The following is a 12,132-nucleotide window of genomic DNA, read 5'->3' as shown; positions in this document are numbered from 1 at the left end:
AGATGATGGTTTTAAGAAGTTCAAGGAATTCAAAAATGAAGTCTGGACTCATCCATCCAGGCTTTCTCCAGTTTGGGGTGCATCTATTGTCACGGATGGTCTAAGAGGGTAAAGTCTTGCATTTAGGGTTTGAAATATTTCATTGAAATGCCCAAGGACCTATCTGTCTGTGTCAGTGAGCTCATGGTTCCAGTCTGCTGTAGGCAGCAACAAGAGAAGAAAGTTTGTCGCATCCCTTAATCTGCCATGTCACATGTGCAGCTCCATATAGAATCAATTGGAGGAGATGAACAAGCACAGGGGCTATATTTTTAGGCTTGGAAATCATAGCTGAACTTACAGTACCTCGTCATGGTCTAGCTAGTGTTTTGGCCTAAAAACAGACTTTGAAAACAAATGGAAAAATGTCAGAAATAAAAGCATCTTAATAAATAAATATTAGAAAGATTAACATTACATTGGAAAAATAACGGTTTTCCTAAAGTCAAGCTCAGGTTTAGGTTTGTTCATCACATGCTGCTCAATTTACGAATTGAAGTGAATGCAAACAGCCCCCTCACTCTCTTGTTAGCTTTGTTTCATTTGTTAGAGTGGGACATTTTACATCCTTATCATTAAAATCTTTACTTAATAGAGTTTAGTGACACCATATAATCCCCTACATGGCTCCACCCAGCTTCAACCTGACAAGAGTTCTAATTAGTCTGAGCCTGAGTGTGTATGCCTTTAAAAACAGGCTAAATATGGTTGAAAAGTGAACGGTTTGCACCGATAACTGTATACTGCATATTTTTCAGTGTAGTCAAGACCCTCTTCACCTTGAAAAAAGTTAATTGCTTTGAAACAGCAATTATATTTAAAATAGACATCTAAAAACACTTTCACTGTTAGAGCAAACGAAGCTCGTTTTTAGATGACTAAGTGTTTTGACCTGGAAATCTCTAAACGATTGTTGCTCAGGATCGTATGCCCCAAATTTCCTTCGGTAAAGACCACACACATTCATTGTTGTAACCTTCCCTACAGTAAACTGTAATCTGTATCTTTGCTGCACAGATACAAACACGTTTATTTACCTTACAGTGATCTTGTCTGTTATTTTTTCATGTTTTACGTTTGCCAGGGTGTCTTCCTGAAAATGTAATGAGTTTGATCAACAGTTACTACAAACGAATTAGGTGAGGTGTCCTGTTTGCATGCTACAACTCAGAGTTCAACTTTCCAGCATCTTTGGATAAAGATAAGATATTTTTTTATTAGTCCCACGACTGGGAAATTCACAAAATTTCCCCGTCCCCAGAAATAAAGAATAAAGAGAGACCTGCACTGACTGTTTGGCACTTTTCTTAGTTACTGCTATACATTTGTACAGAAGCAGCAGCTACAGTGCAACTGGAGTTATTGAGCACAAGCTTAGTCTGTTTATCACCTTACTACTTCTTAACATCACCTATTCAAAGACGTTTCCCCTGAGAAAGATGCATCTGTTAAGTGGAAGAGAGGGCTTGTAAATGACAAACAATGTAGAAGAGAGTGGTGCATGTTCCCTGGAGAACATCTTTGAATGAACTCCAGTGCAATATGCATAAACGTAGGCAGTAAGAGTCGACATACTACTAAAATGGCAAGCAATCAGCAAAAGCACTTACCATGACAGATCATATATTCAACCCATTTCTTTTATACTGAATGAAATTACTCACAGGACGAGTTTCTATGATTCCTGTGTTTATGTATATGAGGCATTTTCTTTTGATGGAAATCGTATTCTAATTATTGGTTGACTAAAAAGCTCATTCTAAACACTTCTGAACGCAGTATAATAACAAGTATATTGCATATGTAATTTTTTTCAAATCTGCAGGAGTCCCAAATGATCACTTATTGTAGCACATTTTCATGAGAAGGCTGTACTGTGGATTCAATCACTAGTATGCTGTATCTTTTTAGAAAAGAGAGCAGCAAAAGTCCATTTTAGTTGATGTCCAATAATTAAATATATAAAATACAGAATGTGGGCAAAAGTCCAGTTTTAATTACACGTATGTTAGAGGAATAATAAAAGAATACTGAAACATTAAATATGTGTGGTATCTCTGCTTAAAGAAATGTCAGATTTGCAGTTATACTGAATGCGCAGTACGTGGATGTATCTCACAGATAGCTTGGAATAAAAAAGATGACAGCAAGAGAGAAACAATAAGTGAAGGCTTTGATAAGGTGTGAAAATGTTGTTGCTGTGTAGGATAGTTGCCTTCATCGCCTGCTTTTCCCACAAGTTCTCTGTGCAGATTTTCATCTTTGTTCTGCTGTATGATTGAACGCTTGTGTTTGTGTGTGTGTGTTAGATCTCCATGAAGGAGCACCTGGAGGACAGCCTGCTGGAGTGCACCATGCAGGACTTGCTGCGTTACGATGACTACAACAACGATGGACACCTCAGCCTGCATGAGTTCTACACAGCTTTCCGTGAGTCTTCAGTCTGTCCGTGTTTTCCCCTTCTACCAGCCTCCCTTTTTCTTTTTGTCTATTTTTTGTTAAAGAAAAACAAACACACCAAGTATAACTATAGATCATACTTAAAAGTCGTCTTTTAGAATACAAAATAGTTCACTTTGCCAATAACTGTCTTCATAATTGTAGATGCTTAAATCCTATCTCCATACTGTATCCACATTATTTTCTAAATCCACAAACCCAATTTATACTTGCTTTGTTTAATTAGTTTGCTTTAGTTGACACGCTGTCAGCCATGCTGTTAAAAACTAAAAACATACCGCTTAGAGTCACCGCCATTTAGAACCTGGTGACCTTCCGTCCAGTCAGCCTCTCCTCAGCGGCCATCAGGATAAAAGTGTTTCAGCCACAGATAAATTGATAATTGCACACTCGCCCATGTGCCCAGATCCAGCCATGATTATGGCATCTGGACCAGCCATAATGGCCTTTGGGGTTTAGGCTGAGTGGCAGCTGAGAGGCCAGTTCCACCTTATTAAGACCAGTAATCACAATCCTGCCATTAATGTTACCGTAGCACCAGTACCAAAATTGCTAGACGCCATGGAAACCTGCTGCAGCTTCTCTTCTATTTGTCTTTTTCTCCTTCATATCTCAGTTCAAACTGTGAAATAACTTAGACCTGGATCCAAAGTAGCGATAAAATTGGATAAAGTTGATGAATCCAGCAGTTAGCTGTGGCAGGTGGCCATTTCTATGGCTCTACCTTCAGCTTGTGCAGGTCCATTAAGCCTCACCACTAATTTAGCATCCTAATGACTGGTTTTAGTGGGAACCATCCTGCTGTTACTCTGTTACACTCCCCTAACTTTCCTGATGGGCAGTGAGTTCACATGGCATGGTATTTATCTACCTATAAGCCTTCCTGCAGGGTTCTAGACTGTGTTTCTCAATGCATTTTATGTTTGACAAGCAGTTGAAGGAATGGGCTGGGACCAATAAAACAAGCTATTGATCAGATGATGCTCAAGGTTAACTGTTGGGCTGCAGAAAGCCAACACCAAGGGGGAGTCGTTATTTTTGAGTGGCTCATCTGCGGTTCTGGATAATGTTGATGGTCTTGAATTGTGTAGGTTTTCTTGTAAGTGTGTGTGTTAGTGTGTGTATAACTGCAGGTAAGTCTGTCTGTGCGTATTTGTGTGTGTTTTCCTGGGATACACTCAGTGCTCTCCCGTGAGAGGTCTTTGAAGCAGAGCAGCCAGGAATCACAGGTGTTGGTAGCAGGGTGGAAATTTACAAAATGGTCATAAGCTTGGAAAATAGAATACAGATAATAGATGGAAATGATGTGAGAAGCCATTTTACCTTGGTTGATATTCTACTGTCAAGCCAATTATCTGATCTCAGGCAAACATTTGAAATACAAACTTTATTCTTGTTTAGGAGATACCATAACTCGATGCACAGGGTTAGAAAATGTGCTCTGCTATCTTCCTTTCATTCATGATACTTTATTTCTGCAGCTCTGATGAAAGAATCAAAAACCCTCTGGCCATTTTCCAAAAAGACTCCAGCTTCATTGTTGCTCCCACAGAAATGCTAATTGTGTTTTGGCCCCTTTGTCATCTTTGCTTTATCTAATGTATAAACCTTGACAAGCACACCACTCTACAAAGTCCTCATCTGTTGCCACACAAATCTATTTTTTCTTTTTTCTACAGATGTAATAGAGGCAAACTCCTGAGATGATTGCATTCTTATTGATTTTTCCCTTATTCAAACCTTTTACAAGCCCAGCAGGTTGTTTTGTGGCACTTTTTCTAATCCCATTACTACATCACAGAATAATCTTTAATTCCTAAATTATGAGTATGATAACTTACCAGCATTAATGCAGTGTTATAATTACAAAATTATGGGATCATTTCCTTCTACAGGAAGTCTGACTGGGGACTCAGTGTTGGGGAATAACTCTGCTCAGCCTCTATCCAAAACTATTCAATATTTAATGGCTATTAGCAGTATCAGATCCAGCCTCAATCTTTATTCACTAAAGAAAATACATATTGCATCAGTTACATTGATTGACTGTTAGTGATCATATTAGTTTTTGATTTATATGTTTGTAGTGATTTTTTTTTCTCTCAGGAGTCCCCAGAACCTAATGTGACATCTTCAGATTGCTTGTTCAATGGTAGGTTTTTCAGTTTCGAGTGATTAAAGAAACAGCAATCCAGCCCTCATGTATGAGGAGCGAGATGCAGAACATTTGGCATTTTTGATTCCTAAATGTTTTAAATTGATTAGCACATTTTTCTGTTAACTATTCAATTAATCTATGTCCTTACTGTTGCACATATTGCAAATCACGCCAATAATTTAGGGTTTTGAATCAGTAAAGCCAAAAAAGGAAATTCTTGTTCTGTGCAACAGCAGGAATGTGTAATCAGCCTTCTCTTTGCCATCGAGCATATTGCAGTACAGCAATAAAAGCTTAATGACTTTAAATCAGGGCTGTAGTGTCCTTCCTAATGGTGTATGGTTTCACAGGGTTTTCTTTCCTAACATTTATTATAGTGTCAACATTGTGTAGGAGTGGATGGCTTGTACACGTGCCCTTTGAATCCAAATTCGAGCCACTATAATTAAACAATAATAAATGTGCAGGAATTTACCTCGCGAACGTTGGCACTGATGCCGGAGCTGAAATGATTCACTCTAACTGTTCGGTAAAAGACAACAGTGCATTAGCATTGAAGCTGAAAGGTGAGCAGGCTTGTTGAGAGATATCTGAAGCCTGTCACACAAGGTCAGAGCTCCTTTGTGAATACATGTGTGGTGTATGTAGCTGCCCTGCAGTGATACTAGGGCTGCATGTGTATTATGTAGTGAGTAATATTTTGTATAGGCCCGGTCCACAATAACTGACCTGCACTTCATAATATTGGCTTTTACACCGTTTCTGGAGTAAAGAGCCCGAACTGTACGGTATTCATTGAATAAACGTTTAGTAGACCATTTGTCCCGATGGCTTCATGATAAAGGGCACAGGCAACACTGGAGGGAGGACATTGAACATGGAGAAGGTTGAAAATTCAATAGCATTCACTGACTACCTGTAATTTTACATTGCAAAGCTATGCTCCTGTCAATTTCTGAAATTCAGCTGTTCAAATGAAATGATTCCAAGACTGATGTAATGACAAACTAGAATAGTGTCTTATAGAAGGTTTTTGTAATACACATTCAAAGAGTTTCATCTTATGAAGGGTAGAAAGTACGACAATTTCATTCACATGCCATACGCCCAAGTGTACCACACCCACATGCGCTACAGCCCAGTTCTACAGTGTGTTGTAGGATTCATTAGAAACCGATGACAAGATCGACACGTCGCTGCAGCATTATTGGCTATTCAATTTACCACCATGAAGCCAGAGGTGTCCGTGTGCAATCATCGTCAAAAAACGTCAGAAGGTGTCTTGGATCCAGACACTCTGGGACTGTTGGAGACCTTCCAGATCCTGCAGAGACCAGCAGATGAAAAATAAACAGCGATGGTCGTGAATTCGAACTAATGCCTCATCTCAATGTCGGCCCACTGGCTTGTTTATGTCACTAAGTCTTCATCATTCACTCTGTCATCAAGCTAGCAAACTGGGAGAGCAACAGGACGAAAACACTAGAAGAAAGAGGATATGTGAGAAGAAAGCAGACCAGCAGCAGCAGCAAGACTGCAGAAAGATTGTGGGATGTTTAAATGAAATGAAGAAGAGATTTTTTTAAGATTTAAGATTTTTTCCTCAAAATTTAATTCTCTGTTTGCATGCCATTATCATGTGGTTATGTTGGCAAGATTTTTAGACTAGAAAATTATTATTGTATTATATTGTTATTATTATTGTAAAGTTTGTGGTTCTAGCTGGTATATTGTTTCTGGAAGTTAATGATGTCGGAGCAGCAATCAAACATGTATGCATGTTCACTGAAAGATTTTTTTTTTTTGTTTCCCAGATTTACTTGAGCATATAACTATACAGTCGTAAACCTTGTTAGTTAACAGGTCCATCAGTTGTTAAGGTGCAGCACAATGAGTCAGTGGTCTGGTTTTTTATTTATTTGCAAAATCACACAGCTGGTGAGCGTCTAATTAAGACCAGGCTGGTTTTCTCTTGTTCTCATTGTTCCCTTATTTTTCTCCCACATGCGGTTCTTCCCCTCCAAGCTCTCTGGTTTTCTTAACATTCTTCCTCCACTGTGAGTCTATTTGTTTTCCATGACTCCTGTTAATAGTGGAATTATATGGAGATGCTCGGCCTCACTGGTGGGGCCACTCAGCAGGACTGACTTGTTAATCAAGAGCGTGAAGTAGCAGAGATGAGAGGGAAGAGAAGAACGGCATGAGGAGGCCGACAGTGAATGAAATGGAGGAAGAAGAGAGAGGAGAGTGTCATGTGAAGATCCTAAGAAGGGTGGCGGAGGGAAGATAAGGGCCAGTGGTGGAAGAGGGGGAAAGAGCCTCTCCTGGCTCCCTGGAGGGGAAATGACCAGCAGGAGAAATAAGAGAAAGTGGAAATATAGGAAAAAAATGTACATGCGTGATAGCTGGTGAAAGACAGAGTAGACTTAGAGAACGAGAATGTTCATATATTTGTACTGCAATTGTTTACCAAAGTGTGTGTGTGTGTGTGCATTTCCCTTGAAGAGTTTGCCTGTATTTCTAAAAGGTGTCTAGCTGATCATGTGTGTGCATGTAAAATGTGTTTCTTTTAAACCACATAGGGGTTTTAGGTGAAATTGTCGCTTGTGAATAATTAATCATCTGAAAATCTCACATGTAGCTGGAAATTAGAAGCCTGATACTCCTAGATAAAAGTATATTATCTTCAAAGGTGAACTTTGCCACCATAATGCCCATGCTCCTGGAACATCGAATGGGCATCCGTACATACACAGTATACATACAATAGAAGGTAGAAGGTCATATCAGCAGAGTATTCACAGTTGCCGTGGCAGAGGGGATGAAAGTTATATTAATATATGTCCTTTCTATTTTAGTTTTCCCTTTTAGAGTAGCTTTGTTTCATTGAATCACTTAATCAACTAATCATTTCCAACCCTGTCTCCCAGAAATGATATACGGCCGTTTTATTTTACTAATGACATTCTGGGAATAAACATAGCTGCTGCCTCAGTTATCTTCATTTGGAGTGCTACATTAAGTACCACACAGAAGTTGTATGGAAGTGAGTGGAGAATAATCGAGGTTCATGTACTGAATCCCACATGTGCGCAATAGCGCTTTGGTTAAGGTCAGGGAAAGATAATGGTTTTGATTAAACCTTGAAATGTTGGTTAAATGTTGTAGAGTAAAGTTTCATCATTTCATTTCATTATTTCTCATGCTTGAAGTCAGAGTTTTTCCTGTTTTTAAACCTAAAACAGGATTTGTCCCTAACCTTAACCAACACTGTAAGTACCCCAAGCAGGTATTGATTAAAAAATACAAAACAAACATATCTGCTGTTGCTAATTGGAACAAATAAAATACATTATCAGTGAGCATTTTGGTCAATATCAACATCTCCGCCTTACTAGGTATATTGATTAACAGTGTTTCCACACTATATGGATAGATATAAAAGAAAAGAAAATGTTTTTTACTGCTAATTCTGACAGTGTTTTCAATTAAGTGCCACACACCAAACTCAAGTCACATTAGCAATACTGAAATATTTCTTCTGAATCATATAACAGTGTAGGTCACATACAATACGGAAATGCAGGTGGTGCAAGAGGACAAAATGTTTTGCCTGCTGGGCTCTGTCTCCATTATACATCGTGCATGTATCCAATGAAGCTCTAAGAGATCCCTGATGCCTCTGCAGCAAGATAATATCTTTTTGTTGCTGCCTGGCAGCTCCCGTCAAGGTCTGATCTTTCATGTTTCTCAAGTTTGCCCTTAATCTCCACAAATGATCTTGCTGAGATCAGATATCACTTTAACAACATGAGCCTGTTGTTCTCTGACAGCCAAGTGGGTGAGAGACCTCCAGCTAAGCTCTTAACAACAAAGTGACTTTGAACTGGAGGTCTTGGAGGTTCCTTCAGTACCCACACAATAACATTTCCTCTCCTCTGCTTTCTATTGTTTCCTGTCATATCTGCATCCTCCCACCTTTTTTCCCATTTTTCTCCCACCTTTTTGCATTTATCTCTCTTCGCTGCTCCTTTGTCTTTTCCTTTCCTTTCTTGTCCTCTTTTCCTTTCCTCTCCTCCCTCCTTCCCACTGTCCCCTAGCTAGTTTCTGATGCCTCATTACTGCTCACTGGACCTTTACAGCTAATTGCCGGTATGTGTATAAGGGGCTTTTTGGCACCTTCCAAGTGTCGTCTCCATTCCTCTGTAATTATCCAGTGTCAGGTAGCTGCACTAACAGGTAAGGGACTGCTGAGGCTTTAGCCATACTCCTTCCATGCAGCACTGAGAGTTAGGTTGGTTTTCTGTCTACCATGTGGAAAGGTGTGTTGCTGTTTGTTGTTGTTTAAGTAATCCATGCTTCTTTGATGTATGGTTGGTTTGCTTCTGGAGTAAGATTGTTGTAAATATACTGTATGTATTTGGTCATCACAGTTGCACAGCAAATGAATAGGTCCATTTCCCGTGGAAATGAGAAGGCACATGAAGCAGAGAGGGAGAGGTCTAAACCGAAAACCAATGGTGTACCAATTTGGGGAGTTTTTAATTGGTTGGGTCAGAGGGGCAGCATTGTTTCCATTAATGTTTTATTTTAAAAGTGAAAACAGTGTTTGGCCAAAGACTTTGCCGACAGCATCTGTTGAAAACAGCAAATATTCCCTCAATTAGATATAGTGTGTAGACATAGTGGATTATTACTTTAAAGTGGACAGATGTGTTATAATAAAACTGCCACATCTTCGCCGTTTAGCTTTCATCAGTTATTTTTAGTGACTTACTCTTAAACATATCTTGAAACATATAACTAAATGGCCAGCAGTCAATTAAATGTTGGCTTTGTGAAATTACCTCACTCATACTCACTTCACGCAGTCACACACACATACTACGTATAACACCTCGTAGCCAATGGTCATCCAGCAGTCCGTTCTGAATACGATGCTGAGAGATGAGTCGTCATGGCAACTGTAGCTGTCTGATTAATGTCCATATCATTTATTTATAACAACACTTAGCTGATGCTGCTAATTCCCTACAGGAGAGGAGAGGAGATACAAAGCAGTGGTAGTAAAGAAAAAGTACGGCAAAGCAAGCGACATGAACCCTGAGCACAATCGACAATGTGACTTGCCTGGTGTAAGATGTAGGACTATATTATCTCAGAGTGTACACATTACATTCATGTTGAAAGGTGTATTACACACGGTGGGGAAACATGAGGAGAGGAGTGCAGAGAGAAAGAAAAAAATGAAATGGAAAAACATAAGAGGACATTCGGACAGCGTCTGTTGAGAGCTTTAATATAATAGAGAGCAATAATTTACTGTGTGCATCTAAAATAGAAAAAAAACACAAGTGTGGTCCTCAAAGGACATCTAGAGACAGTTGGCCGTCAATTTGTTTTATGATGGTACAACAACGCTTACTCTGCACAGCATCAGAGGCACTGTTTAGTACTCTCCAGTGAAACCATGACACATCCGTGCTTTCTAAACTTCAGCCAGACTAGGCAAATATACTGTGTGTGCAATGGGTGATAGAAAAACTAAGTGCAATGCTTCAGTGTGAAATCACACAAACCACGGTGAAAAGGCTGACTTTGTTGCAGTCATTATTTGAGACTGGAATTAAATTTGATCCTTGTGCTTTTATGTTAGTGAAGCATGATTGGCTTGTCTGTACTCTGTGTCATAGTTCACCTTCTCTGGTCTTCCAACCTACTTGACACGCAGAAAAGGAATACTTCACAGTTCTGAATAGCTCCAGATTATAGGGCCTCCAGGGGGTCTATCACAACATCCATTTGGGGATGTCTCATTTCCTATCTCATATCTTTTGTCTGCTATCAACATGAAGCACCAGAACACCTCAAAAAATACTAATACAACAGGTGAATACCATGATTTTGTTGATGATGTTTGAAAGTTTGGGAAAGGCTTACTTGCTTGCTTTCAGAGAGCAGAGAAGACGTGCGCCTTAAATGGAGTCTGGAAGCAGGCTAAAGACTGGAAACGGGGGGGGCGGGGGACGGCTAGCCTGGCACTCAGTTACTAGTTGATGACTATTTTGTACACAATTACATAATTCATACACAAACAGAAATGTTTGGGTGCTATGACTAACTGGAGTTTTTTCATCAGCATGAGGTTGCAGTGCATCCAGCAGAGTTGGTCTGATCTCCTCTGGCTCCAGCTCCACCCTTGCTGGTAGCGGATAGTGATATCAATCTTCTCATTTAACTTTGTCTATGCAGGGCCTAATATGGATCTGTAAATTAGCCTTAAATACAGACAAATAGAGAGATGCTCTTTTACCCAGTGGCCACAAAAACCGAAGGTGCTGATTAAATTTAAAATACACCCTAAACAGTTAATCTTTGTAAGACACAAATAGATTTTGGTCGTGCTTCTTGCTTTGTTCTCTCTCTCTTGGTCTTACTGCGCAAATGCTAGATTTAAAAACATCAGCTGTATAAAATTCAGACGTGTTCTCTGAGGGTACTGAAACTAATTTTAGGAAACATAGTAAATTAATGAATGAAGTAGATGAGGCAAGTTGAGGGAAAGCCAGTACACCAAAAAATCTAAATTTCAACAGTGAGTAAAGCAAAAAGTGTTAAACATCACAGATGAATGATGTATAAAACTGTAAGAGTTGCAGATATTTTTTCTCTTTTTAAAAAAAAAGCACATAAATTAAATAAGAAGTTCAGTTGAGGTTACAATTGTATTGCTTTTGCAATAAGGTAACATTAAAATAATCAGCCGCAAGCAGATTGCCGCCACAAATAGGGTGTTAATCTATCCCACAATTCACATTTTAACCGTTATGTAGTCACCAACAGGATATTTGTGTATTTCATGTATATATATATTGATATACCGCCCACAAGTCTGTTTTAGTTGTAAGGGCTTAATCTAAATCAAGCGCTTAAATTGGCACAGTCACAGCAGGATGTCTCTGTTGAGGAAGAACAAAGAGAGGAATAAGACAAATGTCTGCCGTGGGTATGTTAAACATGGTGCGATGAAGTACAAATTGTACTTGTAATTTATTTGACTCTACAACTCGCAGTAGTTGAGTAGTGGCCCCTCTAAGTGCAGATCATGTTGTTAAAGGGGGGAAACACGCTTACAGAAGTCTCACGGTACATCTGGAACATCATATCAGGATCATTATGACATGACTTATCATTGGTGACACACTTACTGTTCTACCAGACATCTAATATCTCTCATAATTACACATGCTGAATAATCCCATCTAACACTGCCCCCCACTCCGTGTCTCCATTTCCCCCCATCTATCTATCCTTCTTTCATTTCCACCACTGTAATTTCATCTTTACGTCTCTAATTAGCCATTGAGATGTAAATCCATGCTTTGCAGCGACTCGAGAGGCTTTGCTTTGACCTATTACCCTTTCCGACATTTCATTTCTGGTCCCCCATCTCTTTGCAGCTTTCTTATTTCTAT

The 12,132-nt window shown here is 39.3% G+C and overlaps 1 protein-coding gene across 1 annotated transcript in view; it reads left to right on the top strand.

Moving 5' to 3' along the window:
* Window positions 1–12,132, top strand: part of fstl4 (follistatin-like 4) — a 178,607-nt gene that overhangs the window by 120,397 nt on the left and 46,078 nt on the right. Inside the window, exon 5 of the mRNA XM_070843905.1 lies at window positions 2,349–2,469. Coding sequence (XP_070700006.1) covers window positions 2,349–2,469 — 121 coding nt within the window. The remainder of the gene's footprint in view (window positions 1–2,348; window positions 2,470–12,132) is intronic.

This window comes from Pempheris klunzingeri, chromosome 14 (genome assembly GCF_042242105.1).
Source record: "Pempheris klunzingeri isolate RE-2024b chromosome 14, fPemKlu1.hap1, whole genome shotgun sequence".
Taxonomy (NCBI): Eukaryota; Metazoa; Chordata; class Actinopteri; order Acropomatiformes; family Pempheridae; genus Pempheris; species Pempheris klunzingeri.
The sequence above is the reverse complement of the archived record's forward strand: the minus strand, read 5'-3'. Positions and strand labels throughout refer to the sequence as shown.